At 37.8% G+C, this 25,132-nt stretch overlaps 1 protein-coding gene across 3 annotated transcripts in view; it reads left to right on the top strand.

Moving 5' to 3' along the window:
• phkb (phosphorylase kinase, beta) overlaps positions 1-25,132 on the top strand; it is a 264,413-nt gene that overhangs the window by 61,295 nt on the left and 177,986 nt on the right. For all 3 annotated transcript variants that reach the window (XM_073070072.1, XM_073070073.1, XM_073070070.1), the window contains 4 exons: positions 6,075-6,182; positions 6,325-6,405; positions 19,847-19,962; positions 22,595-22,658. In XM_073070072.1, the coding sequence (XP_072926173.1) occupies positions 6,075-6,182; positions 6,325-6,405; positions 19,847-19,962; positions 22,595-22,658 (369 nt within the window). The remainder of the gene's footprint in view (positions 1-6,074; positions 6,183-6,324; positions 6,406-19,846; positions 19,963-22,594; positions 22,659-25,132) is intronic.

Raw genomic sequence — 25,132 nt, 5'->3', positions numbered from 1 at the left:
TACAGTCAAGTGATTTCTCTGACACTGTGGTGTCAAGAAAACAACCTCTCCCTCAATGTCGCAAAAACAAAGGAGCTGGTTGTGGATTACAGGAGGAATGGAGATGGGCTAAGCCTTATTGACATCAATTGATCTGGGGTTGAGAGAGTGAATAGCTTTAAGTTCCTTGGCATTCACATCACCAAGGTCCTCACGTGGTCTGTACACAACGGCTGTGTGGTGAAAAAGGCACAACAGCACCTCTTTCACCTTAGATGGTTGAGGAACTTTGGAATGAGCCCCCAGATCCTAAGAACTTTCTACAGGGGCACAATTGAGAGCATCCTGACTGGCAGCATCACTGCCTGGTATGAGAACTGTACCTCCCTTAATTGCAGGATTCTGCAGAGAGTGGTGTGGACAGCCCAACACATCTGTAGTTGTGAACTTCCCACTATTCAGGACATTTACAGAGATAGGTGTGTAAAAAAGGCCCAGAGGATCATTGGGGACCCGAGTCAGCCCAACCACAAACTGTTCCAGCTGCTACCATCCGGGAAACGGTACCGCAGCATAAAAGCCAGGACCAACAGGCTCCGGGACAGCTTCTTCCACCAGGCCATCAGACTGATTAACTCATGTTGATTTGTGTGTACTCTATATTACATTGACTGTTCTATTTATTGTAAATTATTATAAATTACTATGATTGTATATTGCACATTTAGACGGAGACGTAGCATAAAGATTTTTACTTATGTATGTGAAGGATGTAAGAAATAAAAACAATTCAAATCCGATTAAGTACAGCAGTATTGGAATTAATTCTGTAGATTTCTTTGAGTTCTTTGAGACTTCTGGGATATAAAGTTAATCTTGAAACAGCTAATAGTTTCTCCAGAAACCATTAACACAAAAGAATTCCTTGCTGTTGACCTGTCATTTGCTGAACAATGACATTTTGATGTAAGGGTCAGGGTTAGTAAATTGTAGGCATGCTATTGTTACCCACAGGTTCGGCCAGCATGCGTTTGTCTAGGGGAAGACAGCCTCTGGCCCAGCCAAACTAAGAAATCTCATTTGTGTGGATGCTGCATGATGTGTTGCCTGGTTACAATACTGAACCACAGAATATCAGACAGAACACCATATCCAATTAAATGATTGAACTTTATAAATCTTAATCTGACTATAGGGTTAGTAAAGAAAAGAAAATAGGGCCCATTTTAATGAAACAGTCTAATGTGCACGTTAGAGCTCACGGATTCGTCCATTTGTTCCCCATCGACTGCCTCAAAGCATCGCTGTCCGCTGGACCCTTGCTCCGAGTCTACTCCGTTCGCCAGTCTACCAACTCTCTCCACTCGTGTCTTCTCTCTTCATCTCTCGCTGAGAAAAGATCGTGAAATCCCTGCTCCCAGACCCACAAGAGAAAACAACATTCTTCTCATTGGCAAACATGAGGAAATCTGCAGATGCTGGAAATTCAAGCAACACACACAAAATGCTGGTGGAACGCAGCAGGCCAGGCAGCATCTATAGGAAGAAGCACTGTCAACATTTCGGGCTGAGACCCTTCGTCACTTAGTCCTGACGAAGGGACTCGGCCTGAAACGTCGACAGTGCTTCTTCCTATAGATGCTGCCTGGCCTGCTGCGTTCCACCAGCATTTTGTGTGTGTTGCCTCTCATTGGCTAGCACACATTCCAAAGCCACCATTATCTCTAGTCATAACCCAAACATTGCTGCTAGCAGTGCCTTAGCAGTGAAACTTTACAGAAAGGCCATTACATTTACAGTAAAACATTACAGAGAGGTCATTACATTAGCAGTAAAACCTTACAACGCATTACACTATGTTGGCACCAGAAGCTTATGACACTTGCCCCAGGAATCCTCAGATTGTGTTGGCCATTGACACAAATGATGCATTTCGCTATATGGTTTGATGTACGTATGGCAAATAAAGCTGATCATGCAATCTTATTTTTTGTATTATGGTTCACCTTGCAAGATTAGTGCAGTCACAATACCTACAATGTTCCAAATCAGTTAACAGTGCATATTCTTTGCATTTACTTTCCTTTGTCAAATTTCATTTTCTCAGCAGACTTTCTTCCACCTGTTTGAACAGTTATAATTAGCGCCAGATCTCTCACTATGGAGGTGCTGCAAGCAAGGTGTAAAGATATTGTTTTGTTATGAACAATATAACTTCAACTATAACATTCTGAATGTGCAAATGTTAGGAAGTGGCTATTTCTGAACACCTAGTCCCGATATTCAAAGGCACTACCATTGCCAATTTCCCATAAATTATACCCTGGGTGTCACTACTGATACTAAACTCATTTGTCCCAGCCTCATTAATGTCATGGCTCCATGAGCATCCAGCAGAAACTGACTTGCCTTCTGTCACAGAAAAACTGTTTTGTCATTCTTAAGACATATTATGAGTGTGTTGAGTACTCTCCATTTTCTTGAGTGTTGTCCAACAGCACTGTTTAAAAAAAAAGTTGAAGATCATCCAAAATAAGGAAACCCGCTTAAATGGCATACCTAACCACCTAAACACTCATTCCCTTCACCAGCAGTTCACCCGAGTTGCAGAGTTCTCAATTAACAAAATGCACTGCAGTTACTTGCCGGATTCTTCTGTGACTTCTGCAGTAAGAAAGGTGAGGACAAACTGGTGCTTGGAAAACTTCTCAATCCAGTTTTCCGTCAGAGTTCAAACATGACGGGGATGTGAGAAAGGGTCAAAGGGATCATTATACTTTAATGTTATTGGGATCCTGGAGTAAGTTCTGGAACAAGAAGATTACATTAAGAACCAACAGCCTAAACCAAGCTAGAGTGAATTTACATGCAGAGTAAATTGAGTATTAGAGTATTAGGTGAGCAGTCACAGCCAAGATTAATGGAAAGATAGAGAGTAAAGAAGGGTGAAGTAAAATCAAGATAAGGAATAGGTGTGCCTGACATGAGCAGAAATGCTTTTCTCAGAAGTCTTTAGAACTTTCAGCCACAGAATGCTGTGCGTGATCCATCATTGTATTTTAGATGTTAAAAGGTAATGGATAATAAATACTGCAATCACAGCATTTAATGTTTTCTTAGATATGCAAATTTTGTTGTTAGAATGGAAAGTAGCATTCATGCTTTTTCATTTAAGAAAAATTATAAAGTATGAAAGAGCTTTAAATATATAATGACACACCAGATGGACTATCGCCAATTCTACTACAGGTAAAGCCATGATGAAAGATTTGTGAAGGGTGGCCCTATATACATTAATTGAAAGCAAGTTTGTTTTGTTATTTTATAACCAGTTAGATTGAAAGAAGGGGATCCTGCATTAATGTACATTTTCAGAAATACTGTAGTTCAATAAGGTATCTTGCAGATTATTTGTTAGAAAATTATTGCATTATATTACGCAAGACAGTGTAATAAATTAGCCAAGAGGAGGGAATTTTGCAATTACCACACATGAGGTCTTTAATTTCAGCGTGTTCTGTATCTTGATTTTTTTCTGCTTTGCTATAACATTGCTCTTTCATTTCTAAATGATTTCTACTTAGTTTGGAAATTATGGCATTCTCTTTCTGTAAATTCCTTTTTTGTGCATTGTCAAGTTCCTAAACGAAGGATTCTATGAACACAGTTATACATCTGAAAATGCCACCTATAATCAAATGGCTTGCTGCTGCCACCAAGTATACCTTCTTGCCTTCATGAATAACCTCTTCAACCAACACACACAAACTGCTGGAGGAACTCAGCAGACCAGGCAGCATCTATGGAAAAGAGTATAGTCAACATTACGGGCCGAGACCCTTCGGCATGACTGGGGAGAAAAGATGGGTAAATTTAAAAGGTGGGGGAAAGGGAGAGAGAAACACAAGGTGATGGATGAAACTGGGAGGGGGGCAAAATAAAGAGCAGGGAAGTTGATTGGTGGAAGAGATACAGAGCTGGAGAAGGGGGAGTCTAATAGGAGAGGACAGAAGGCCATGGAAAAAAGAAAAGGGAGAAGTGGCACCAGAGGAATGCGATGATCAGGCAAGGAGATAATGTGAGCAGGACGCCCCCCCCCCCCCTTTTTTCTTTCTTCCATGGCCTTCTTTCCTCTCCTGTTAGATTTCCCCTTCTCCAGCCCTGTATCTCTTTCACCAATCAACTTCCCTGGTCTTTACTTCATCGCCTCCCTCCCCACCAGGTTTCACATATACTCCGACTCCTCACCTGTTCTCTCTAGGCAGCGCTGCTGCAGGGTCTTGGTCCGAAACACCGACTGTACTCTTGCATAGATTCTGCCTGGCCTGCTGAGTTTCTCCAGCATTTTGTGTGTGTTGCTTGGATTTCCAGCATCTGCAGATTTTCTCTTGTTTGAATAATCTCTTGTTTTGCAGTGAAGTAGGATTACTTACAATTTTATTAGCCTGTATCTGGAGCCTTGCCTTCATCATAATAGATACTTGGATCTAAATAAAAATCACATTTGTTTGATTTTTATACTATTTTAGCACATGTGAGTTGTAGGACCGTGGATCTGGTATAATGTTGGTTACGTTAATAAAGCCAGTGGTGCTTGCATAGGGATTGTAAGGATTTGTGATTTACAGCTGTTACAGGGGTGGGAGGAACAGAGAGTAGTTTGGACAAGGAAAGCATTGCAAATTTGGGGTTGTAATGGCTATTTAAGGGTTTTGTTTTGATCTGAAAAGACTTGAGGATATTGAGGACATTGTAGATGACATTTCACAAAAATCGAGCAGCGAGTATTCAAGTAATTGGAATGGATTTGAAAATTTGGATTGTAGTCTGGGCAATATAGTATGTTGAGAGTTAATATTTAAGATTTGAGCCTGGAATTGGTGAGGACTTTTATAAGATTTTGGCCGCCATTCCTCGAAGTGTAAACCCTTGTTTGGTTCAGTTTCTATATAACTGACTGCTACTCTTTGAGTTTGAAGAGGTCAGATTTTCGAAATCCAGTAATCCCTTTGAAGCTGCTTTTCAATGAGAGAGATTGAAGTCAAAAACAGTAGTTTCCTTAAGCTATCAAAAAGCCTCTCTAATGATATTTTGCAACCAATAGGAACGTGTAATGGCTCTGGGCCTGTACTCACTGGAATTTAGATAACTATTAGGAACTAATACAGTTTAATATTACAGTAAAGGTATTAATAGTGTTCCTATTTGTTCTGTATTTCATTTAAATGCATAAATTGTTACTCAGTTAAATGGTAGTTTGTCTTTATTATTACCTTTTAACTATTTCCATGAAACTGGCTAAATAATTGGGGCAGCCACTTAATTGGGTCAAAATGTACTCTTCCTGATGCGTCCCAGTTAACTGGAATCTACTGTGTAAGCTTCTTAATGTACAAAATCAAGCGTTTATGAAAGGATTTAAAATTTAGATTCTAAATTAACGTGTTGACAACTGAAATATAACTTCCCTACAATTTCCAGATTCTTTAAGGTGATTTCTGACAGTGATAAGCATTTTGATCACTTTGCATTTGATTGCTATACTGGGCATCCAAGCTCTTTTAGTTCTCCATGCTTTCTTCTTTCCTGCCATTGATAAAGTATATTTTCCATTTTCAGTTCTAAAGGTTGTAGCATGTTGCACAGCATATATCACCCACTCAAACCATCTATGTTCCGTTGTAATTTTGGTGTGCGCATCAGCAATTTATTGCTCCTTTTACCTTGTTGCTCCTGTCAATGTGAATATGCAGTTTATTCATTCATGTTATTGATATATATGTTGAAAAGATTAAGCACCACTACAAATCCCTGGACAATGCTGTCTTCACAATGCCAATCAGATTTTCTTCCTTTCAGCTTTCTTTCAGCACGTTCTATGAGATTTCACCCTTTACTGTTGTTTCTCAAATAATTACTTATATGCAACTTTATAAAATGCTTCTGGTAATCACAATATGCAACATCTACATGTACTCTCTTATCCATTATATTACTGGTTTCTTGGGAGTGTTGTGGGGGGGGGGGGAAGGTCAGCCAATTTAATCAACTTTTATTCAATCCAAATGCTCATTTAATCAAATTGCTTTAAATAGGTGGAAAGTTTCAAGAACAACCCAAGTCCATCAAACTGCCTGCATTCTGTGTTCAATGTCCACACAGGTGATGAACTGTTATCTTACGATGCCTACGGGCATCTTCAGGTAAGCTGATGCTATCTCACAATTCTGATTCTTTTTACAAATAAGTAAACATTGTTATTAGAGTGTTTGCCCCAGCTGTAAGATAGTTGACTGACTGATATTGTAAAATGTCATAGATCTTGTTTGTTGCTTTTCCCTCCAGATTGATGCTGTGTCTTTGTTCTTGCTGTATTTGGTGGAGATGATTTCCTCAGGATTACAGATTATCTACAATACAGATGAGGTACTGTTAAGAGACAAATACATTAAGACAAATGACCAACTTGATTTTCAAAAAATGTTGAAGTTAGTTTGAAGTACTATTGAAAATATATTCACTATGGGGCTCCCAACATACAGTTTGGTGTAGTAGTTAGAATGAAGGAATGTGAAGAAGCTGTGGGGTTGTAGCCTTGCAGAGAGAGGAATATGGGTCCATTAATGTGCTAGGCACTAAGGGTCTCAGCATGATCAGGATGTCAGGGTGGGTCAAATTGTGGGAAAATCAAAGAGTTGGGAAAGGTAATATATTAGAGAGATATTGTCCATAGGCCTAAATGGCTTGTATATGTGGAATAGCTGGCACTTTAAAAGCAAGGTTGTCTCAACAGTAACCAGTAATGGTCATTGTGATCTGATATCCAGAGTAATCCCGGAAATTGAAACTTACTGCATTTATGCTATTGAATTCTCTATGAATTTCAAAATTTTCGAACAACTCTCAAGCCAGGAGTTGCTGGTTTGAATTTTTTGGTGTTATGAACTAGTGTTTTCATAAGGAAAGAGTTAAGTGTGATTCCTACTTGATATGTGCTGAAATATAAGATACCAAATAGTGCTTTATTATTGGAAAGTGCTGGGGTAGGAGCTATTTTCGAGTTTTGAAGGGACCTCAAAATGAATAAGTAAGAGCACTTTCTTTGCACAAGGAGGATTTGTCTCGCAGGCTGGGTCATGATTAGTGCTACGCTAAGAATTGGAGATAGAAACAAGAACATCAAGAGAGAGAGAGAGAGAAGGCTGTGTGAAAGTTTGTTGGATCTCTGGTTCCCTCCAGCAATGCACAGATCATAACCGTGTCGCCATAGAGCTGACAACTTTGAAATTAATCCTTGATCTGCAATGAATGTTACCCTAGAAAGGATTGCTGCTGCATTTGAAGATGGCCCTTCTCACAATTTTATTATATTGAATAGAACTAAAATGAGTAAAAAATCTGTTTTGATTGTTGATAATTAAATGTCTTTTAAGAGTTATTAGTGTATCTGCGTAAAAAAAATTGAGCGGGATAAATAGAGCATTAATAGAAGATGTTTGGTTCATTATGCCTGAGTATTCTTTGATGGACATAAGTAACAAACTCTATTCCTTTTCTCTTTCTCTGCAGTCTTACAGTGTTTGGCAGTTATATCCATAAAATAGAAAGTATTTACAGTAACTCTTTTTAAAGTACCTGATAAACCTGTGGGCATCAGCTTGTCAGCCATACATTCCAAATTTTAACCTCTCATTACATCAAAAAAAATCTTTCCTTCTGTTTGAACCTTACAGATCACTTAAAATGTTGCTTGCGTGATCATCTGAACAGAGAGACCTTCCATTTTTATTTCAGCTTTAACGTGGAACAAATGTATATTAAAAAGGGTGATATAGATGCAAAAGGTATTCCTCACAGAAGAATATATCTGGACAATTTGTCCACATTCTTGGTGAACTAGATGGGTTTAAAGATGAATAGAAGCTGGAAGATGGAATTTCAGAGTTTAGGGCTTGATAGTTGTATCCATGGTAGTCAGTAGCAGAGTAATTAACGTCAGCAATGTACAGAATACTGAAGTAATAGTAATGCAGTGTTCTTGTGGTTTGTAGAGTTGGAGGTGGTTCTAGAAATTAGAAGTTCAAAAGTTCAAAGTACATTTATTATCAAAGCATGTATACCAAATGCAACCTTGAGGTTCCTCTCCTTATAGGCAGCCACAAAATAAAGAAACCCAAGAGCCTCAGTTCAGTTCAGAGACAAGTAAACCTTGTGAAGTAGCGAGCTGAACCAGCCCGTCTCTCACCTCCAGCCCCGACATCAGGAAGTGAGAATTGAGGTCATTAAGTAATACGAAACAAGATGTTGAGGGACCAAGTGACAGTATAGCCCAACAACTGCAAGATGACTAGAGAAGACACTTTACTGCAAGTTTAGATATCGACAGCAGCACTTTGGATTACTATGGGCTTATGTTAGGTAGAACGTTGAAAATTGACCAGATGAACAATGGCATAGTCAAGTCTAGAGGTTACTAAAATATGAGTGTTTAACGCATGGCTGGAATGGGGTGAGTTTGTGGGGACAGAGCTACATAATTTTGTTAATGGAGCTGCATAAAAATTTAAGAATAGGACCAGGAGGTTGTTTATTTAGACCCACAAGCCCATTCTGTTATTCACCAAGATAATACCAGATCTATGCACCACCATATTCCCTATTGGGGAGAGAATTTCAAAGATCTGCTATCCTCTGAATGAAAAAAAAAATCCTTTCAGTTTTAGATGGTCATTTCCTTGCTTTGATACTTCTACTATTTTTGAATTTATCTTGATAGCATTTTGAATAGCCGTACACACTATTTCCTTGTTTAACAGACTTGGCATCTAAGAACTAGTTGGGTAAATCTTCACTCACTCCCTCTGTAGCAAAGAGACCAAAATTGCACATAGTAGGCTACCCAGGGCCTAGACCTCAATACCTCTTTGTGTAGCTGGAACCTTGATTTCTTCTATTACAAACTCCATTCAGTTTGGATTGGAAATAGCACTTCCTCCACAATAACCATCAGCACAAGTGCACCACAGGGCTGTATGCTTAGCCCCCTGCTCTACTCACTTAATACTTAGGACTCTGAGGGTAAGTACAGCTCCAATGCTGTATTTAAGTTTGCTGATGACACCATTGGAATCGGCATATAGGAGGGTGATTGAAAATGTGGCTGTGTGATACCACAATAACAACTTCTCACTCCATATCCGCAAGACCAAGGACCAGATTATTGACTACAGCAGGAGGAAACTGGAGGTTCATGAGCCTTCCTCATCAGGATCAGAGACAGGGTGCTATTACAAAGTAAGCACAGCAGTGCCTCTACCTCTTTTAGAAGTTTGTGAAGATTCCTAATATCATCTAAAAATTTAACATACTTCCATAGATGTGCAGTGAAGAGATAATTGGCTGGTTACACTTGTGCTTGGTATGGAAACACCAATGTCCTTGAATAGAAAAATCTACAGAAGTACTGGATACTGCCCAATCCATCAAGGGTAACGCCCTCCCCACAATTTACTACATCCACACAAACTGCTGTCACAGGAAAGCAGCATCCATCATCAAGGACTCCCACCATCCAAGCTATGCTCTCTTCTCAGTGCTGCCATCAAGAAGGAAGTACAAGAGCCTCAAGACCCACACCACCAGGAACAGTTATTACCCCTCAACTACCATTCTCTTGAACCAGAAGGGATAGCTTCACCCAACTTCACTCACCCCAATGCTGATCTCTTTCCACAACCTATGGACTCTCTTTCAATGACACCACAGAGGAAACCACTGCTCTCCAAAAAAAAATTGTTGTACATCTCAAGTTAAAGTCACCTGGATGTTCCACAATGCTTCTGGGACAATGTTTTATGGACAGATGAGACAGAAGTTGAACTTTATGGCTGAAATGCACACCACTATGTTTGGAAAAAAAAAGGGCACTGCACACCAACACCAAAACCTGATCCCAACTGTAAAACACAGTGGAAGGAGCATTATGGTTTTGGGCTGCTTTGCTGCCTCCAGGCCAGGACAGCTTGCAATTGTTAAGGAAATGAATTCAAAATTTTGTTAAGCCATTTTACAGGAGAATGTCAGGGTAGCGTTCAGTCACCTGAAGCTTAATATAAGTTGGATAATGCAAAAAGACAATGATCTGAAACAGAAGAGTTAATCAACAACAGAATGTTTTTTTTTTAAAAAAAGAAAATTTGTGTTTTGGAATGGTTAGTTCAGCAGAGTCCTGACCTTAACCCAATTGAGATGCTGTGGCAGGACCTGAAGAAGGCTGTTCCTGCAAGATATCCCAGAAATATTGATGAACTAAAACAGTTTTGTATGGAGGAATGGTCTAAAATTCATCCTTGCTGTCATGCAAGTCTGATCAGTAGCTGCAGGAAATGTTTGGTGGAGGTTATTGCTGCTATAGGAGGTTCTACCAGTTATCAAATACAAGGGTTCACATACTTTTTCCAGCCTGGACTATGAATGACTAAATAATGATTTCAATCAAGACATGAAAAGTACGATTGTTCATGTGTTATTATTTTCGGGAGATTGTGTTTGTCTATTATTGTGACTGAGATGAAGATCAGACCACTTTTTATGAGTAATTACTGCAGAAAACCAGGTCATTGTAAAGGGTTCACGAGCTTTTTCTTGCAACTGTAACTACCATATAAATTTTATGGAAAGAGCAATCATTCTTTCACTATGCTCGTTCTTCCCAAGAGTCTGTTTTACAATAAGGTTATAAATTAATCCATCCACATTGAATAAAATATTTTCCCTTTTCTTCCTCTATATATTTATTATGTTTTTCTGACTTCCACTTCAAGCTTTCTTTTTAACACTCTCTTCTGACTCTCTTTTCAGATTCCCATTCCCAACTAAGCTAATTTAAACCTGCTCCTAAAGTGGTCATAAGCTTATCTTGGTGAAACATAACACCATGGCTGAAAATAGTCTGGCTCAATTTCAGATATCTGGCAGGGAGAGGAATGGAAATGTTGGTCAGAGTATTGATTTTCCTGCAGAGTCAAAAGACAATGGTCAAAAAATTCAATTGGAGGAATATTTTGCTGCTATAGTCTTAGATCTCTGCCAGCAGTGGAAGGTCAAACGCAGTATTGAGAGATGGAGCCAAGTGTCATCAGTGTTACTTGGAAGCATAAATTAAGCAGAAAGCTTTTGTATTATAGACAGGTCAGGCAATATCTGTAGAGAGGTGCAGATTTCCAGCACCTGCAGTAATTGTCTTGTAAAAATATGACCCCTGATATGTTGTTGGATGATATTACCAAAGATACTGACATAGAGGGGCCAAAGAAACAATGCTTGCAGACATCAGACCTCTATTGCAGGTATGGGAAGGGAAATCATTGCAAATAATTTGCTGTCGGAGAATTGTTTCAATATTGTGGTGGGAGCAGAAGATACCTGAATATGCAATGTGAAAAAAGCAAGTAGGCCTCAAAATGTTGATGGATTTCCAACAGAAAAAGGAGGTTACAGTATGCAAGATTAAAGGAATCAAGAATATAATTTTTGTTGAGCCAAAAGCTGAATGCAGATTTGAAGGAAATTCAATCCAGTGGAAATAATTTCCCTTGTTAACACCATTAAAACTCTTCATTGTTTTAAATAATTCCATCTAATGTCCTGTTAATCTTCTCTCATGTATATAGAGAACAATTCCAACTTACTTAGTCTCCGTGATTTAATCTTATTCCTGGAACTATCCTAGTAAATCAGTTCTGTATCCTGTCCAAAGTCTTCATGACTTGCCTAAGTTGTGAAACACTGTATTGAACATCATAATCCAGTTTAGGCTGAAATCTGAAAACTTTGAAGTCATGTTCTGTATTCCAATGCCAATGGTGAAGTGAACAGTAATACTGAGATCATTTGTATTTTCATGTCCATGAAATATTCATATTTGCTTCCTTAAGAGCTGGACTCAAGGAAATCTCTGATTTCTTTCCTTACGTTAACAACTCCATCAATTATATGTAGTGGTGCAGAGCAATATACCTAATTGGATGAGTTTTTCTTAAAGCAGAGTAATTATAGTTTTGAAATAGAAGCATTATTAGATATTTTATGTATGTGTGTATATATGCATGTATGTATGTGTGTATGTGTGTGTGTGTATATATATGGGTAGTGCATATGTGTATTTTTCCCTCAATCTTGGGTCCTCTACCGGTGGTCTGGGAGCCTGAGGGTTCAGCGCAGTATCTTTGCTGTTCCTAGTAGTGCTTTCTTCTGGACTGAGATCTCAGATGGTGTTCCAGGATTTGTTGGAGTCACTCTCTCAGTCCAGGTGTCACAGCTCCAAGTGCTTCTGTCACTACTGGGATTACTGTGGCTTTAACCTTCCACGTCTGTTTTATCTGCTCTTTCAAGTCCTGGTATTTCTCCAGCTTCTTATATTCTTTCATCCTGATGTTACTGTCATTTGGGATTGTCACATCTTTTGCTATTGCTTTCTTCTGTTCCTTGTCCAATATTGCTGTCTGGTTGGTTGGCCAGTTCCTGTTGATCAGTCTGTATTTGGAAGCCCTATAGATGCTCAACTACCTTCTCAGGTGTTTTCTTTTTGGAGGTGGATGTGCAAATATGTACAAAAGAAAATGAAAAAGGACATTCACCATGGTAAAATAGATACCTCTGAATTTATAGATAACAAGTAATTAATAAAATTCGACAGTCTGTAAGTAGTAAAAATATAGATAACAAAATTAGGAGCAGAAGGCTAAATGGACCCTTGACCCCTTATTTGCCCTTTAATGAATAGCTAGTTGAATTTGTGCTTCGCCATCTGTATTACAGATCTCAAATTTGTGTGTATATAATGACTGAACCAACACTCCCTCTTTTTTTTTACAGCTGCATGAACCAACTATAGTTCTGAGCAGGAAATTTTTACACTGCCTGAAAACTGCATGGCGCTTTAAATGTTTTTTTGTATTATGCATATACTGAATATTTAGAATGAAAATTGAAAAATTGCATACTTTTGATTTTATTTAGTAATTGAAGGGTATAATGACTGCAATACACATAGAAAGTCTGTAACATTTTGTAAACTTTTTGTAGCTGCATCCCGTTCCAGGTGCGTGACAACAAAGGCTATGTGCGTCGGAGCATTTCAGTTACTGTGTGGCCGTGCGCCCATTCAGCTTGGACTGCACTTACACTTCTTCTGGCATAAAAATTCTTTGAGTGGAGAAGTATTTCTTCATCTCAGTCCCAAATGCCTTTCATTCTGATATTGTAGATGCTGGATGATTCAGACAGGGAAAACAGCAAATCCATTATCCATCCTGTTAACACCTCCAGAAAAAAAATCATTTTATAAGCTGTAGTCTCCTAGTACACTCTATTTATATTCTTTTTCTTAATGTTCTCAATGTACAAGTTAATGTACTGAATTTTTGTTCCTAATGGTGAGTACAGATTTAGGTTCAGATTCAAAAGCTGTGTAGGTATAACAGCCCAAAAGTTCCTTTATAATAGGAATAAAATTATATGGTTTCAGACACAAAACTTTTTTCTTTTCTGATTTCTTGCCTGTATCCAGAATTAACATTCAATTATTTTTAAACAGGAATTCTCAGTTCATTCTGAATATCAGCAATCACTCTCACCTTTTAGAAAAGATAGCAGCTTTTCCAAATTTCCTACGCAGAAATATAGAAATCTACAGCACATTACAGGCCCTTCGACCCAAAATGTTGTGCCAGCTGCCTAGAATATCCGTACCGCATAGCCCTCTCTTTTTCTAATCTTAATGTACCTATCTAAGAGTCTCTTAAAAAAACCCTATTGTATCCACCTCTACCACCTTCGCTGGCAGTGCATTCCTGGCACCCACCACTCTGTGTGAAAAATTTACCCCTGACATCCCCCTTGTATACTTCCAAGCACCTTAAAACTATGCCCTCTTGTGTTAGCCATTTCAGCCCTGGGACAAAGCCTCTGACTATCCACACGATCAATGCCTCTCATCATCTTATACAACTCTATCAGGTTGCCTCTCATCCTCCATCGCTCCAAGGAGAAAAGGCCAAGTTCATCTCAATCTATTCTCATAAGGCGTGCTCTCCAATCCAGGAAACATTCTTGTAACTCTCCTGTGCACTGTCTCTATAGTATCCACATCCTTACTGTGGCGAGATGAACTCAGTACTCCAAGTGGGGTTTAACTAAGATCTTATATAGCTGTAACAATGTAGATAATTGCAAACTTCCCCAAAATAGCTCACACAGGCAGCCCCCAAGTTACGAACGTCTGACTTACAAACAACTCGTACTTACTAACGGCCTGCCATAAAGCCTATTATATTAAAAATTCGTCGGTGTCCACTATTTTAAGTCGGATCATGTTGCCGTTAACACTGTGTTGAGTGTGTAACTTTGTATTTGTCTTAAAGTTTTCTTAGCAAGATTCACCCTGACCCCCCTTTTCCAGTCAGCAACGCCCCCACTTGTCCCATTTAATTTGTCCCCAGTGCGGGTGGATTTTAGGACCCGGGGGAGCTCAGGACCCGCCGCCCAGGGCTGCTGCTGAATCCACAGTGTTTCTGTTCCGTTGACGGAAAGCGATAACAATTGAAAATAGAGTGGAAGTGATAAAGCGATCGGAAAGAGGTGAAACGCCATCAGTCATTGGAAAAGCATTAGGCTACAGTCGGTCAACGATTGGAACAATTTTAAAGCATAAAGTGAGAATAATGGAGCATGTGAAAGGCCCTGCCCTGATGAAAGCTACAATTATTACTAAGCAACGCAGTGGTTTAATTATTGAAATACATACGTTTCTTAAGTGTTTTATATGCATAGAAAGTTAAAATATATACTAAGACAAATGTTTGACTAACTGAAGTTAAATAATACCAGATGTATCTGTTCTGACTTATGTACAAATACGACTTAAGGACGGACTCAGGAACAGAACTCGTTCGTAACCCGGGGACTGCCTGTACAACAATTCTTTGACTTTCTTTTTTTATACTTACCTGTTTTGATGCATTTCAGGTGATCTGACCTTGTTCTATTCTTTATTACCTTGAGTTTATCCAAAACTCCTTTGAGTATATCCAGACAACCATGAAAAGCCAGTTCCCCATCACGTGTCTGCTTGTGGATCTGTATGAGGCCTCGTTTAGTTAATTGTTTTTAATATTTTGACTGTTTTCAAATCACTACTGTTTGCTGTATTTTTTCTGAGTTCTCAGTGTCTTACCTAATTTTGATTTCTTACTCATACCATGAGTTGCTTGATACAACTTTGGTGGCTATGCCTTCATTTACCAAGGACCTAATCTCTGGAATTCTTTAAATCTCCCCTTCCTTATTCCTTGACCAAACACTTCAATAATTGTCCTAATGTTATGTGGGTCAGCATTAATTCTTTTTTGATAAAGCTCTAGTGATATGTCTTAGGGTGCTTTTTTTAACTCAATGTACTATGGAAAGGTAAGATTTTGTTGTTGTATTCAATGTGCCATTTTTATATCCTGCATCCTCCTCACTACCTACATAGCAATTGAACTTTATACCGCATGAATCTTGGATATATTACACAGTCCTTGTTTCATTGTAAAAGGCAGTAAATAATTATTTTCTATTTTGGGACAGTGCAGAAGTGTAGCAGTTAGTTAAGTGCTTTGCAGCAGCTAACTAAGATCGGGGTTTGATTCCCACTTCTGTCTATAAGGAGTTAGTACATTCTGTCTGTGACCACTTGGACTTCTTCCAGCTGCTCTGGTTTCTTCCCACAGTTCAAAGGCATACTGTTAGGGTTAATGAATTGTGAGCATGGTAAGTTGGTGCCTGAAGTGTGGCGATACTTGCGGGTTCCCCAGCGCTGTGTGCTCAATGATTTGCCACAAATGAAGCGTTTCACTGTACGTTTTGATGTATATATGACAAATAAAGGCACAAATATTTGCATCCTTTCACTGGCTACACAATGCTGCTATTTATTCCTTTTTCGTTTCTGATTCATTAATGAGTTTTCTTTGCTTATTATTTTGTGTCATTTTTAAAAAAATTGACTCCCTATCAAATTTGTTTGAAAATCTAAAATGCACTGGATTTTGCAGACTGCAGTAAACAATAGTACTTGCTACTGACCTTGACTAGATACAGCAATCTCTGTGTTATGGACTTTCCCTTAAGCTATTAGACAGTAGTGAAAGAGATTCCTTACATTCTGCAGCTGTAAACCATTAAACTGGTTGAGTAGCTTTTCAAAAGATTATCACAAACAACAAACCAGGAAAAAGAATCCTTATTTCCAATTAGTATTTTATTTCATGCTCTGTAAAATGTTTATAGATTGGAACATATACATATTAATATTGAAGCTGAAATATCATGAATAAACATTATTAGTTATCTGATGGGATAATAATACATATTCATAACATTTAATTTTAAGGACCAAAGATTTTTCTATAAAGTATTTATGACTTAGCGTGTCATTAAAATGTCATCCAGACATAATTTAAGGGGACAAAGCATTTTCAGGGTATTTTACAATTAAGCTAGTTCATAAATACCGCAATTTTCTATAACTGGACAGTCTCAAGTCTGCTGAATTATTTTTTTAAACTTTCTTTTGCCGAGTTGCATATTAATAATAGTAGATTTTAGCTGTTTACACACCACAGATGTCTGCTACTGTTCATTGTTCTCTCTCTGTCTTATTCTTGAATGTTACCTTAGTTTTACTGTCTTCGTTCATATGGGATTGCTCTGAAATCTAAATCCATGGATTCAATATTTCCACACCCTAGGATTTAGATCATCAGATATTGGTATAATTAATATTTTTCAGTATACTTTCTTAAACAACAAATTTCACGACATAGGTCAGTGAAAATAATCCTGATTCTGATTTGGATTTATCAGGGTATGTTTAAAAGTTCTCATTTGAGGTCTCCCAAGACCTAACAATTTTTAGTTCATTCTTTATGGTTTATACTGTAAAAGCACTTGCAAAATAGCTATTAGTAATTTTGCTATTCCCTCATTCAGAAGCAGAATCAGGTTTATTATCACTGGTATGTGTCGTGAAATTTGTTAACTTAGCAGCAATACATGATAAATTTAGAAAGAAAAAAAACAAATAAGTAAATCAATTACAGGAAGTATATAAACAAGAGAAAATCTGCAGATACTGGAAATTCAAGCAATGCACAAAAAATTCTGCAGGAACTCCGCAGGTCAGGCTGATCTTTGTGATCCTTCCTTTCACTGTGTGCTTGATTTTACGCAATAATTTACACACTTCATGGAAATACAAAGCTATCATTCCTTGAATTTTCCTTCATTATCACTTTAAACCATTGTCTACTGCTGGTTACTTAGGTAGGTCATTGGTCTGAAAAATCCATCAACACAGAACACCTCCTTTCCTCAGAACTGTTGCCCTTACCAGTTTATCTTGATTGACTTGATGTTGTTGCTTTTCATTGGGTCCTGCACTTACCACTTTATCACAAATGAACGCTGTAGGATTTTTGCTCTCAGTCATGTCATTTTTCCTTACATAAGAATTATACTATTTCACAATGCTAAGAAATGATAACCATCAACTGATCGCGCAAGGCTCGAGCTACCTCCACTCCCACTGCAGCACCTACCCTCATGTGTCCCACATGTGGGCGAGCTTTCAGGGCCCGGATTGGCCTCACCGGTCACCTCCGGACCCACAGTCACAAACCCTCCACCTGACAGAAGTCATGGTCATCTTCGACTCCGAAGGACGAACAACAACAACAACAAGTTGCTGACTATATCTTATTCAGTAGGTGTTTGGTTTATATTTCAAGGTATTATATTGTTCAGTCGCATGTTAAACACTAAGACAAATGTTTTGTTCTATTGATGGTTAATAGGATATTAACTCAAATGGAAATGTACAGGCTCTTGTCCATTTAACAAAGTCACCTCATTAGCAATGCTGAAGATACAATTTTGTTTGAGTGAGAAAGAGCATGTAATACATAGAATAGAAAATTATGCATAAGAGAAATCTGAAGAGGCATAAGCTCTGGAGAGTTACAATAGAGGGAAAAAGATTTAAAGGCATCAGAGGGACTAATGAGGCATCTCAAATCTTAATCAGAATTGTCTGTAGCCAGAAATACAAGACACTAAGATTAGGTGAAGTGAATTTGAGTGTACACATTTGAACAGACATTGGCCTTTTATCATCTGATAACAGAGATAGTTGATACAATTATGATGGACATGGTGAATTTGTCAATTTTTGATACACACAATATGCAGTATGGTCGGCCCTCCTTATCCGCGAGTTTCGCAAGCGCAAATTCAACCAACCGTGAATCGAGAAAACCTGGAAGTGCTGTTCCAGCACTTGTTGTTCGAGCATGTACAGACTTTTTTTCTTGTCATTATTCCCTAAACAATGCAGTATAGCAACTATTTACATAGCATTTACATTGTATTAGGTATTATAAGTAATGTGGAGATGATTTAAAGTATACAGGAGGACGTGCGTAGGTTATCGTGGATTGGGATCGGAAAAAATCAGAAGTTCTCTTACTAAGTAAGTCGGAACAGCTACATTCAGTATTATTTAGCGTCAGTTAGTCAAACGTTTGTCTTAGAAAATAGTATATATTTTACCTTTCTTTGCATATAAAACACTTAAGAAACGTATGTATTTCAATAATTAAACCACTGCGTTGCTTATTAATAATTGTAGCTTTCATCGGGGCAGGGCCTTTCTCACTTTATCCTTTAAAATTGTTCCAATTGTTGACGGACTGTAGCCTAACGCTTTTCCAATGACCAATGGCGTTTCACCTCTTTCCGATCACTTTATTATTTCTACTTTATTTTCAATCGTGATCATGATTATTTTCGTGAACAGAAACACTGCGGATTCAGGGCTCCTCCGGGTCCTAAAGACCACCACTCTGAGACAGGTTAAGTAAGGTTGGGGGTTCCGCTGGGTCCTAAAGTCCACTGCACTAAAACAGGTTTAATAAGGGACTTGAGCATCTGTGTTTTTTGGTATCCGCGAGGGATTGGTTCCGGGACCCCTCGCGGATAAGGAGGGCCGACTGTATTAAACACAACTACATAAGGTATGGTGCTTACTGAATCATGTGCTTCAATATTAACATCTGACTGAAAAGCTAGCTCAGTATTTGACTATTATAAGTGACATTTGAATTCAGATTTTTTTTATTTTTTGTATGCAATATAGGCATCATGGTGGAGCTAGCATTTTCTATTCATTTGTAAATTGCTATTGGAAAGATGGTGATGAGATGTTGCCTAGAACCGGTAAAGTTTATAATACTGGGTTGGTTATTCTAGTATGTAAACTCACTACTGCTGAAGAAATGGTGATGTGGTTTGGAATCCTGGTGTTTTTATGAACCTGCTTCTCTTCTTCTGGGTGGTAGAAGTTGCAGGTTTGGGAGATGTATTAATTGTCTGACAAATTAAGATGCTCTACACTGTTTGCAATTGCAGATTGTTTTTGTTGTGATGTATATAGGCAAGTGCAGAATGATTTGCCTCTTAAATTTCAATTTTCCTTTGTGGGTGTTTGAATGGAAACTGGAGACAAAATAAAAATATCTGTAAACAATTTATGGAAAGACTTTGCATAAAAGTGCCAGTATCAAGCACAAAATGAAGGAAAAAATAATCCAAGTTATGGTATCATGATATTTAACTTTGTTTGCTTGATTAAGCAAAATAGGCAAGTGAGTTAGGAAGGATTTCTCTTAAATATTTAAGGGGGGCAAAAAGCATTGTGGTGTAGTCAGATCTAAAATAATTATTGAATGTTGTCAGCCTATGCTCAGTTGTGTTTTTTTTAAAATAGGTATCTTTCATTCAAAATCTTGTTTTCTGTGTGGAAAGAAGTTACCGTAGACCAGATTATGGTATGTGGGAAAGAGGAAGCAAGTACAACAATGGGAGCACTGAACTACACTCAAGGTAGGGCTTTGCACTTGATTGCTATTGCACAGTAATTTTTAATAACTGTAATATGTTGACCAAATGCAAAACTAAAATAGTAAATTACTCAACCTACTATAATGAACAATTACAATTTTATAAGCAGCATTAAGTATGTAATTTTGTTTTCATTGGTAACTCCAGTTTTGTTTCTATTGTAAAAATCTTAATTTCATTCTGTGGTTTTAAGAATATTAGGGAGCCCTGGTAAAACCTAAGTCTGTAGGCATCGATGCAGATACCTGGAGATAGGTATGAATTCAGAAATCAGTCATTTCAGCTCCAGGATATTGCTGTGGAGTTTCTTTAGGACAGTGCCATTGACTAAGTTGTCTTCAACTTCTTCATCAATGAACTTCCCTACATGAGGTCAGAAATGAGAATGCACAAAATGTTCACTTCTCATAACTTCTCAGAAAATGACACAGTCCGTGCTATGGAAGTGCTGGTCAAAAGCCATATTCATGAAAATAGATTCTGATTACCTGCCCTTAGTAATGGTGACACCATAAAATTTTAAAACAATAACACCCTGTATGATTACTCTTCACTAGAGTCTCAACTGTACTGGACATACAAATTCTGTTCATAAGATGGACTTCCCAAATCATTTCTACTTTCTATAGGGTACAAATTAGGACAATGGAATATTGTCCATATGTGTTTGTGAGGACAGCTATAACAATATTCAAGAAGCTCAGCATCATGCAGAATCCCCATGAAAGGTGTTAATTCCTTTCAGCACCTTTTAAACCCATCCAGAAGGATAGAGAAAGCAGGTACATGAGAAAACCACCATGATGTTTCCCTTTCAATTTGCCTCCCATCTGACTTGAAAGTATGTTGCCATTTCTTCTTTACTACTAGCTCCAAATAATGAAACTCCTCACCCAAGAACACGATTGGAGTTCTTTTATCATCCACATCCTAATACAGTGAATTTTAAAGTAGCATTACTAACAAATTCTGCGGAGAAAACAGCATGCAATGCAAAGTAAGGTGAAAATGTAATTACTTATTGCACATATGACGCGTGTTACACAACCACTTGGACAACAATGTTCAGGAACTGCAATGTATTGATCTTGACTTTCAAAATAAATTGGACAGGCAAACAAGGTTAAAAGAAAAAATGCAGGATGTGGGGGGGGAAAGGTGAGGCAATTTAGCCATCTGCACGATACTCCATATAATAGACCATATGACCACAAGACATAGAAGCAGAAGTTGGTCAGTGAACACATTGAGTCTGTTCCACCATCCCATTATGGCTGATTTACTATCCCCTTCAACCCCATTCTCCCCATAACTTTAGTACTCTGACTAATCCAGAAAATATCAGCTTCCTCTTAAACGATCCCCAATGACTTCCATTGAATTCCACTGGTTCACTACCCTCTGGCTAAAGAAATGCCTCCGTATCTCTGTACTAAATGGACATCCCTCTATTTTGATGCTGTACCTTCAGGTCCTAGACTCCCCTACTATAGCAAACATCCTCCCCACATTCACTCTATCCAGACAGTTCAATATTCCATATTCAGTAGGTTTCAATGAGATCCCCACTCATTCTTCTAAACTCCAGTGAATACAGGCCCAGAACCATCAAACACTCCGCATACTTTAATCTGCAGACACGAGGAAATCTGCAGATGCTGGAAATTCAAACAACACACACAAAATGCTGGTGGAATGCAGCAGGCCGGGCAGCATCTATAGGGAGAAGCACTGTTGACGTTTCGGGCCGACCCTTCGTCAGGACTAACTGCAAGGAAAGATAGTAAGAGATTTGAAAGTAGGAGGGGGAGGGGAAATGCGAAATGAGGAGGTGGGGTGAAGCTGAGAGCCAGAAAGGTGATTGACAAAAGGGATACAGAGCTGGAGAAGGGAAAGGATCATGGGACGGGAGGCCTGGGGAGAAAGAAAGAGGGAAGGGAGCACCAGAGGGAGATGGAGAACAGGCAGAGTGATGGGCAGAAAGAGAGGGAAAAAAAAGGGGGGGGGGAAACTAAATATATCAGGGATGGGGTAAGAAGGGGAGGAGGGGCATTAATGGAAGTTAGAGAAGTCAATGTTCATGCCATCAGGTTGGAGGCTACCCAGCTGGTATATTTCTGATATGGCAAGCACAGAAATCGTACATTGCTTTTCCACACCTATAATGAGTTTCAAGCAAAGTTTAAGAGAACAGTGGGCTAGCAAAAAATGAGGTGATTACTTGATCATTATAATCAGTTATGAGGATCAAATGCTTATAATATGTAAATTCATTTCTTGCATAAAGCTTGTAATCTCTCAGCTTGCTACCAAGCACGCAAACCGCCCCCCCGCCCCCCCCCCCCCCGAACAACCACTTTTATCTTTATTGGCCTCTTTGGGAACCACTGCTTAACATGCATTAATTTATAATGCTGGGATTTGTTAGCATTTCTCTGAATTTCTCTGCACTCTTCCCCTTGCCACAACCATTCAGCAATGTGTAATGCCTCTGTATTTGCCACATCAGCAGAAAAACCTATCGAGCGTCATTCATTTCTAAAATGTTTGTATTATATTGATTTTGTACTTGTATTGATTTTGAGATTTCAAGCATGTTTTTTTATTTCAATAGTTCTGTTGGTATGGCCAAAGCTGCTTTGGAAGCAATCAATGGATTTAATCTCTTTGGAAATCAGGTATTCTTAATTAAATATGTCAGTTTTCAATTTTAATATCTTAATTTGTAACTGTTAGTAATCCATTTACAAATGCAAAATAAGAAATCATGCAAGGTCACAATAGTACATTATTTTCTACCATCTAATGTTTATGCAGGATGCTATTTATAATTTAAGTGAAGAGCTAATTAATAAGCATCACCCAGCAAGGAAACTTAATTTACTGAAGTTAGCAATTGCATTTTCATTGTTTTTCATGATCCTTGGTGAAGAAATCTAATCTACAAATGATTTGCAGGAAGATACAAAATACAAATTAGATCTTTTTTTCAACACATGAGGGAAATGTATTCATTCTTTGATGGTTAAATAATTATTTGACTATGTTTGTAAATCTAATTAAATTTGCTAGTTGCAAAGGCAATTAACTTGTGTGTAAAATATTTTTGAATGATAATGTAATAAAATTTTAATAAAATAATAGAAATATTTATGGTGGAATAGTGTTAGATGTTATATTTGTTTAACCTGATTCTAATGAAATTTAGAAGTATGTTCTAAATTTACATTACTTTTGTAAGGTGAGCAAGGATGACAATTTCTACTTGAAACCTCAAACCAGAACTGAGGGAAGAATTTGTGCCACAGTTGCACAGTTGTTGAAAACATGAACAATAGACATCCTCATGCATATATTTTTAGAGATTTCAGAACCACTGAGATGAAATATAACAGGAGTTATAATTTTTGGTTAACTTAAGTGGTGTGAAAACATGGGACCATTATCAATGTCACCAAAATTTCACTTAATACACGAAACAACAGAAGCTTCTTTTAATGGTTTATTATTATTAAAGAGACTTATTATTGTATGAACATAAATCCAGTGCAAATACCAATAAGTGTATGCATAAAATATCAACTTGAGACACTTTATTAAAATTGTATTTATTACTTAACAGCAAATCTATTTCTAAATTAAACTCTACATAATATTTAATAGATGCTCATTTTTGTTGAGTTACTAACTATGGACCCTCAAGGATGACCTTCCATAAACATTTTGGTGTAAATGGATTTGAAATTGTACTTTGATTATCTCAATAGAGCTTTGCATAAATACAGAATTTTTCAGTTTATGAAGGGAAAAATGTATCACATAGCTGACTTCTCAAATTAGTTTCGTATCTAGTTCAGGGCAGCGTCAGAAGATTCCAAAGGGCACTGTACCTCTTGTGTTGTACTATTTTTTCAGTATTTCAGAAAGTTATTTCAGGTGTGCATCACAATTACTGAACTCATTTTGGAGAACTGTTGTATTCAATCTCCTCTATTTACTTTACCTAAATACATTTTGAGCAATAAAGAAGAGAAAATCTGCAGATGTTGGAAGTCTAAGCACCACACACAAAATACCGGAGGAACAAAATGCTGTCCTGCTGAGTTCCTCCAGCATTTTGTGTTGCTTGAGCAATAAAGAGACCTTCTAAATCAGTGTTCGATCTTCTGGGATTGAATGCCTGTGGATCTGTCTAACTCAACAGAAAGCAGAGGTAAAACTTGAAATGTTTGGCCTGAGTGTAGTTGAAATGAACCAACAAAGAAGGAACATTAATTCAGATAAAAGTCAATTTTTATAATTAAAAAAATGTTTAAATAGTAGAGACCTCTTTCTGAGCAATTTAACTGAAAAAAGTATAAAATAACAGTGAACCATTCAATGGAATTTTGTATTTATTTGGGACCTATTAAGTAGATTTTACATGGATCAGATGCCAAAATGCTTGTAGTGGGTAGAAAGGGAAAATAAAAAGTTAATACTATCCAAAGAAGAAGCGAGCAGTCTGGAATCCTGTCAAAAAGTGATGTTTTAAACAAATACCTAAAGTGGGGTGGGAGGAGTACTGGCTGAAGAAGGCTGTAAAAGGTCTAGAGACATAAATACCTTCAGTGGGGTGAAGGGAAGGGGCATATTGAAATAAACATTCAGGAGTAACACGAGGGGGAATTTCTTTACTCAGAGAGTGGTAGCTGTGTGGAATGAGCTTCCAGTAGAAGTGGTAGAGGCAGGTTCGGTATTGTCATTTAAAGTAAAATTGGATAGGTATATGGATAGGAAAGGAATGGAGGGTTATGGGCTGAGTGCGGGCCAATGGGACTACGTGAGAGTAAGCGTTCAGCACAGACTAGAAGGGCCGAGATGGCCTGTTTCCGTGCTGTAATTGTTATATGGTTATAACAATAATAAATATAACAAATTCATAATAAATATATCTTGATTTACAAAAATATCCTTTGAGTTTCATAGGTTAAGAATGTAATACTTATATACAGCTTTTTAATACTCACTTCTGGCCATTGGTAATGGCTGTGTGGTACTGAAAGCATTGGACCCACAAGTTCCATCAAATACTAAATTCTTTAATTTAAGATTATCTTTAGTCATACTTACAACTGGTATATTTTCCTATTTCAACATTCATTTCTTAAAT

Source organism: Hemitrygon akajei, chromosome 17, assembly GCF_048418815.1.
Source record: "Hemitrygon akajei chromosome 17, sHemAka1.3, whole genome shotgun sequence".
Classification (NCBI taxonomy): domain Eukaryota; kingdom Metazoa; phylum Chordata; class Chondrichthyes; order Myliobatiformes; family Dasyatidae; genus Hemitrygon; species Hemitrygon akajei.
The sequence above is the reverse complement of the archived record's forward strand: the minus strand, read 5'-3'. Positions and strand labels throughout refer to the sequence as shown.